This window comes from Marmota monax, unplaced genomic scaffold (assembly GCF_021218885.2).
Source record: "Marmota monax isolate L192 unplaced genomic scaffold, Marmota_monax_Labrador192_F-V1.1 WCK01_AAM20220418_F8-fsc00041, whole genome shotgun sequence".
Lineage (NCBI taxonomy): Eukaryota > Metazoa > Chordata > Mammalia > Rodentia > Sciuridae > Marmota > Marmota monax.
In genome coordinates this window covers 3,262,329-3,269,124 of record NW_026695238.1, presented here as the reverse complement: position 1 = coordinate 3,269,124, position 6,796 = coordinate 3,262,329, and the positions used below count along the sequence as shown (strand labels likewise).

General features: G+C 45.9%; 1 protein-coding gene across 1 annotated transcript; it reads left to right on the top strand.

Moving 5' to 3' along the window:
• The first annotated feature begins 6 nt into the window (after window positions 1-6).
• Rnf25 (ring finger protein 25) lies at window positions 7-6,415 on the top strand. The gene is made up of 10 exons (XM_046439743.2): window positions 7-66; window positions 2,385-2,459; window positions 2,713-2,815; window positions 2,906-2,973; window positions 3,070-3,139; window positions 4,456-4,527; window positions 4,617-4,760; window positions 5,082-5,174; window positions 5,449-5,583; window positions 5,771-6,415. Exons 1-10 carry the CDS (start codon window positions 26-28, stop codon window positions 6,347-6,349), a joined length of 1,380 nt encoding a protein of 459 aa, XP_046295699.1. The 5' UTR covers window positions 7-25; the 3' UTR covers window positions 6,350-6,415.
• Window positions 6,416-6,796: the final 381 nt, after the last annotated feature.

Below are 6,796 nucleotides of genomic sequence, written 5' to 3'. Positions count from 1 at the left end.
GTTCCGGCTGCCGGCCGGAGAAGACATGGCGGCGTCTGCGTCGGCAGCTGCCGGGGAGGAGGACTGGTAACTTTGGGTCATGGGCTTTGGCTGGCTGCCTGGATCTGGTTCGAAGAACTAGACTGTCCGTACGGGGGGCATTTGGGATGGAGCGAGGGATAAGGGATGCCTTAGATGCTGACACCTCTGCCTAGGCGAGCTCCTGGACTGGGAACGGGAGGGTGAGGGGCGCTGATCTAAGTGAGGGGAGTCTGGGTCGGCTCGGGCCTGGCCAGCTGATGCCCCACCTGGTCGACTTGATCCCTCCTCCTTCGATCCCACCCCTCCCATTCTCTCCTGAAGTGAATTTTCTCAGGGGTCTGTGGATATCTGCTCATCAAATCTCCCCACCTTCCAGAACTGATGTCCTTCAGCTCCGGGCCCCTTTGCCCCTTGGCTCAACGTATTTCCACCTATGCTTTCTTCAGTCTTCTCTCCCAGGCAGCAGTAATAAGGACTATTGTTAGAGAGAAACCTTATAACCTACAAAAATACCTCCCTAGACCTTCTCGCAAGCATTCTCAACAAGAGACCAGAACCTGTAAGGGCTTTGGGATTTGGAAACAGGATAAATGTGGGTTCACTCTACATTTTATTAGCTGTCTGATGCTGACCAGGCCTCCTAGCTTCTGTGAGTCAGTGTCCTCAGCTGCAAAAGAAAAAAAAAAAAGTGGGTGTGGCATCTACTTCATAGAGTAGTTGAGAGGATCACTATGGATATGTAAGATACAAAAGCCTTTTTCATTAGTAAATCTGAGGTGTAGGACCTGAGGAGACTTGATGAATCCAAAGAAGTGAAGTGATTTGCCACAGGTACACAATTACTACTAGGAATTCAGTTCTATATGCTTTAGATCTCATATTCTTAGTACTAGGACACTCTACCATCCCTCTGCCCTGTTTTTTGACACCACCTTACCACCATCCCATATTGTGCCTGGTATCTAGGACCCAAGCCACAGCTAGAGTGGGAGAAGTGTTAAAATTGACTCTTGACTGAGGCAGCACCAGTGTTACATTAATTTAGGCTAAACCTCACTGGCCGGTCTTTTTTAGGACTATCTAGATTAGTGGTTTTCAGTGTTTGAGGAGAACATTGAGATTCTGAGAGGATACCTTGGACTGTGAGAGGCCATTAGTGAATTCAGCAGCTTGTGGTACTCCCAAACTTCCACTCCCATGTCAATCAGAACTATTCCACCGTTATCTGTGAGATGTAACACTTTATAATTTTATATTTTGATGTTTCTACCTAAGGCTTAAAAGGTAATAATAAAGAACCTATGATATAGCTTATGCTAGGGCAGCCCTGCTCTTTGTGAAGAAGGAACAATATGTAAGAGAACAAAGCATGTGTCTTTCCTTCTATCACCTGGATAGAGCTGTGGACTTAAATTATTCATCTTCAGTATCATTACTTAATGCTGTTTCTGTGACTAAGTTTGTGTCCTCTGATTTACATCAGAACCATGGATCGTAATTTACGCTGATCTAGGTCAACCAGACAGCTAAGGTTATAAACATCTCTACTGACTATATTATTCCCACTTTTCTTTTAAGTGAAAAGGGTATATACAAACAGAAAAGAGGACTTAGTCTAGTTACTATGGCCCAGATACTATAAGAGATTTTACATAAACAAATCATCTTTAATCTTCACAAAAACTCTGGTGTAGGTGGTATTATATATATGTGTAGACAGAGTAGGCTTACAGGAATAAGTGACTACCCAGATCACATAGCTGGTAAGTGATTGGTATATATTACTGACTCTAAGGTTGATGACTCTTCTCCTACAACACAGCCTTTAAACCACCAAGAGCTGTTCTGTTCATGTTAGTATCTCTTTAGAGAAGGCTTGGAGTGACTGATGTTGGCAGTATATTTAGACAGTAGCCAGGACACTGAGATCCAGGCTGAACAGTGATGTAGCAAAAGGCAGGATTAGTGTTGGTAACTGTGTTAGTAATGGATGGATGCCATATATTTGGGTCATAGAGATGGCCACTAAGGGATATTCAACTGTAGAATGAAACTTGATCAGGGAGTCAGGAAATGTGGCTCTGGTCCCAGTTCTGCCTATGTTAAGCCTTGGTTAGTCATTTCACTTTCTGGGACTCCATCCCATCTGTTAACATGAATGATGTCTAAGATTCTGATTCCAAGCTTCCTACCTGGCCACCGACAATGTAGGGAAACATTTTTCTCTAATTTTTAAGGAATTTAGCAAGAGAAAGCTATCAAGCAAATAGCCACTTCTCTACAAAGCCAGCCTTCATTTGCTTAACAGGCTTTGTTGGCAGGGAGAGCTGTAATAGTAAGTAAGTCTCCCCATGTCTTTTTAGGGTCCTTCCCTCTGAAGTCGAAGTGTTAGAGTCTATCTATCTGGATGAACTACAGGTGATTAAAGGAAATGGCAGGTATGTACTCAGCTAGGGGTGAATAGGAGTCCTCTTAGTAATGACCAGATTCTGTGCATAATCAGGTCTTAAGACACTGTGAGCCTTGATTCAGAGATAATGTTTCTCTTGTGTAGACAAAGGCTGTTCCTTAATTTCTTCAAAAGAAAGTGTCCAATGCTCACTTCCTCTGCCTGCTTTACTGTCTCACCCTGCTCCTCTCCTCAAGCCTCTGCTCTGTTACATCCTGGGTCTTCACTTCATCCACCTGCAGATCTTCACCATGGGAGATCTTCATCACTCTGCACCCTGCCACTGCAGAGGACCAAGATTCACAGTATGTTTGCTTTACTCTGGTGCTTCAGGTCCCAGTGCAGGTGAGGCTCTTACTATACAAAACAAGAAGGAAGGGAAGAGTCCCCAAAATTGGATTGCTTTAGCAGTAACTTGTTACTTTCCCCCACTAGTATCCCCAAGAGGTGCCACAGATATCTATCCGTAACCCCCGAGGACTCTCAGATGAGCAGATCCACAAGTAAGTTGAGCTGGTCATTAGCAGGGGAAGCTCAGCACACAGCTTTGCCTGGTGAAGGAGGAGGACAGGCCTAATATAAGCTTCTCTCTCTTCCAGGATCTCACAAGCACTGGGCCACGTGGCCAAGGCAGGACTGGGCACTGCCATGCTCTATGAACTAATTGAGGTAAGGTGTGCTGGCCTGGGAAAATGTTCTTCCCTTTAAACTACAGCCATTTTTTTCCCAAGGGACTTTATTTAGGTAAGCCATAAATTAATTTAGAAAGATGATAACTCTTACCCAAGTTGTCTATTCTAGCATCTCAACAGAAAAGTGCCTTTCCTCTTTAGCTGCCTTTATTCTTGCTTCATTTCACTGCATTTCTTGATTTCTTGGCACTAGCAACTGTGAGTAGAAAAGATGGGGATCTTCCCTGGGCAGGTAACCATTAGTGAACATTTGAAGGCCAGCCCGCCATTGGATTTGACAAGAAAAAGTTATGGTTTCTCTGCTCAAAGTTTTGTGTGGGATGTCATAGTGCATAGCTGTAATCCCAACAATTGGGTAAGCTAAGACAGGGGGATTGCAGTCTCAGTTTTGTACCCTGGTTAAGGAAACAATCTATACATTGCAACACATAGAGCCCCAAATTAATATACATAGATAACTTTCCCTGTTTAAGATTAAAAACACAATCAAGGTCAAGCTTGTTTTCCTCTACTTGGAATTTTTGAGAAAAATATTCACAAAAGAGTGAAGGTGGGTGGCCCAGAGGCAGGGAGTGGGCATGTTAGACCACTATGGCACTCCTAGGTCAGGCCTCCACAATGCAGCTTTGAACTCTGAAATTCCAGAGGATTAGCTATTCAAATAATGATGCAAATGCATATTTTATGGACCAACTGATGCCTTTTGATTTTTTTTGTCCATCTGGATTGTGTGTGCCTTGACTTTCTTCAAGCCAACTCTAGAACAAACTCATGGCACCATGGGGGAGTGATAATCGAGGAGTTTTAATCAAGAAAGGCCTCCCTTGTGGTTGTGCATGCTTGTAATTCTAAGTACATGGGAGGCTGAGGAAGAAGAAGTGCAAGTTTAAAGCCAGCCTGGACAACTTATCCAGACCCTGTCTCAAAAAATAAATAAAAGAGGCCTCACAGAAGATGAGTTTTAATTTAATGCCTTTTCTTTCCAAGGTATATTGTTTTCTTCTCCAAGATATATTAAAAGTGACTTTATGAGAGGGAAAACAATTAACTTGGAATTTGAAGCCAGGAAGATCCAGTTTGTCAGGGAGGGATGGTGATATGGAGGATTGTTTGTAAGCAAAGGGACCAGAACAGGAATTCATAAACATGAGGTAACACAGGACAAGAATGCAGAAACACAGGGCAACAAGCTGGTTTGTGGACATGGAGTCCTGCCACTCACTCTTGGAAGTAGCAGGCAGGCCTTGTTCACAGTTCTTGTCCCTGCCTCCATGTTGTCTTCTCTCATCTCAGAAAGGGAAAGAAATTCTCACAGATAACAACATCCCCCATGGCCAGTGTGTCATCTGTCTCTATGGCTTTCAGGTAGGTTTCTGGGGCCTGGGATGTGCTTACAGCAGATGAGGATTCTGAGTGAGTGCTAATGCAGTATCATACAACTGTGCCTCCTCCAGGACAAGGAAGCCTTTACCAAAACGCCCTGTTACCACTACTTCCACTGCCACTGTCTTGCTCGATATATCCAACACATGGAGCAAGAGCTGAAGGCTCAAGGACAGGAGCAGGAACAGGAACGGCAGCATGCTGCCACCAAACAGGTAGGTCTGGCCAGTGCCTGTCTCACCTGACACCCTTAGACTTTGACCTATTTCCACTCCTCTGCTCTAATGGCTTTCATCTTTTTAGAATCATGGATACTTTTGATATGAGTGAAATCTTACTCCTGTCCAGAAAAAAGGATATCTTTATGTATACTTATATGTTGCATGCAATTTCTAGGGGTCCCCAGACCTCTTCGGGGAAGTCCTTCCTTTGTTCCCCCTCATTGCCAAATAGGTATGCCTGTGCCTTTTATTCCCAATTTTCTGCATATTAGTTTGGCTGGCTGGAAGCTGGTGTGATTTCTCCTCTTGTTTTAGAAAGCAGTCGGTGTGCAGTGTCCTGTGTGCAGAGAGCCTCTCGTGTATGATCTTGCATCACTGAAAGCAGCCCCTGAACCCCAACAACCCATGGTAAGGGGATTCCCTTCTAATCTGAGCCAGGAATGATGGCATTCTGTAAGGCAGGAGGAAGGGCATCTTGTCTCCAATGAATGGGATCTTTGGAATGGGATCTTTGATCTGCTTAGGACTGTCTGCAAAACCACAAGCCTACACTGGCTTGTGAGGGACAAGATCAAAAACCTTGTGTCGTTCTCCTGAGGCCAACCTGAAAGAATAGAGGTTCAAGTCTGCTGCCTTTTCCTGTTTGTTCTTTCTTCCCTGCCATTCTGCTTCCTTCCTCCAGGAGTTGTACCAACCTAGCGCAGAGAGCTTGCGTCAGCAGGAAGAGCTAAAGCGACTTTATCAGAGGCAGCAGGAACGGGGTGGCATCATTGACCTTGAGGCTGAGCGGAACCGGTATTTCATCAGCCTTCAGCAGGTAAGGGAAGGGTTTCCCATTTGTCGCCCAACATCACCAACCCTCCTACAAATGCCCCTGCACCATGGCCCTAGGGTGTTCTGCTCAGTTGTTCCAGGCTGGTGGTGGCTGGCTAATAGTGGGAGAGGAGCCTGAAGTTCCCTGTTTGGAGGAGCGTCATCTCCCTTAGTGCGTCTCTTCTTTCTAGCCTCCTGCCCCTGTGGAAGCTGAGTCAGCCGTGGATGTTTCCAGAGGATTCCACCCACCTAATGCCCTTGCCACAGAACAGTCCAACTCACCAGCTGCCCAGCCAACCCTGCCAACTCCTCTTTCTATGGCTACCCAGTATACGTGTGAGAAGTTCCCAGGGACTGGGCCAAATCAACAGAGGTTGGGTGAGACCCAGAAAGCTACTCTAGATACCCCCGGGTCCAGTCAAAGCCCCTGGCGACAGCCTAGTCGGAGGCACCTGAAGGGAGGGGAGTGCTGTGCTCCCAAAGATACCAGTGATTCCCAGGAACTACCACCTCCTGAGAGGCCCCTCAAAGAGCCTTTGGACCTAAAGCTGGAATCCCATAACCAAGGGGTTGAAGGTCCGCCCCAAGAGAAGGGGCCTGGCAGCTGGCAGGGTCCCCCACCCCGCAGGACTCGGGACTTTGCTCGCTGGGAGCGCTCCAAAGGCCGGACAGCGGGTTCTTCCTACCCTCGCCTGCCTCGGGGTCAGGGAGCATACCGGCCTGGTACTCGGAGGGAGCCCCTGGGCCTGGAATCTGAAGATGGTTCCTAGCACTATTGTGGGGGGACAGGGAATTGGGGGTGGATGGGAAGCAATAAAGAAATTAAGCCTTGTTCATTTTCTTTCTCAGTAGTGTCTAACCTGTAATGTACGATTCTCTTTCTGAGTTCCTAGCAAGATTGGGGTATGACAGTGTAGCCCCTACCTTCATTCTTAATTATCCCAAGAAATCAGGGTGAAAAGGGTTCGGCTCCTCTACTGTAATGAGTTTCAGAGGAAACTAGTAGGAGGTCGACATTTGGGCGGAATTTTTAGAAAGCACTATAACATAACCCACTGTGTATTATTTTTTTTTAATATTTATTTTTTAATTATAGGTGGACACAATATCTTATATTTATGTGGTGCTGGAGAATTGAACCCAGTGCCTCATGCATGTTAGGCAAGCACTCTACCTCTGAGCCATAACCCCAGCCCCCCCACTATGTATTCGACCAT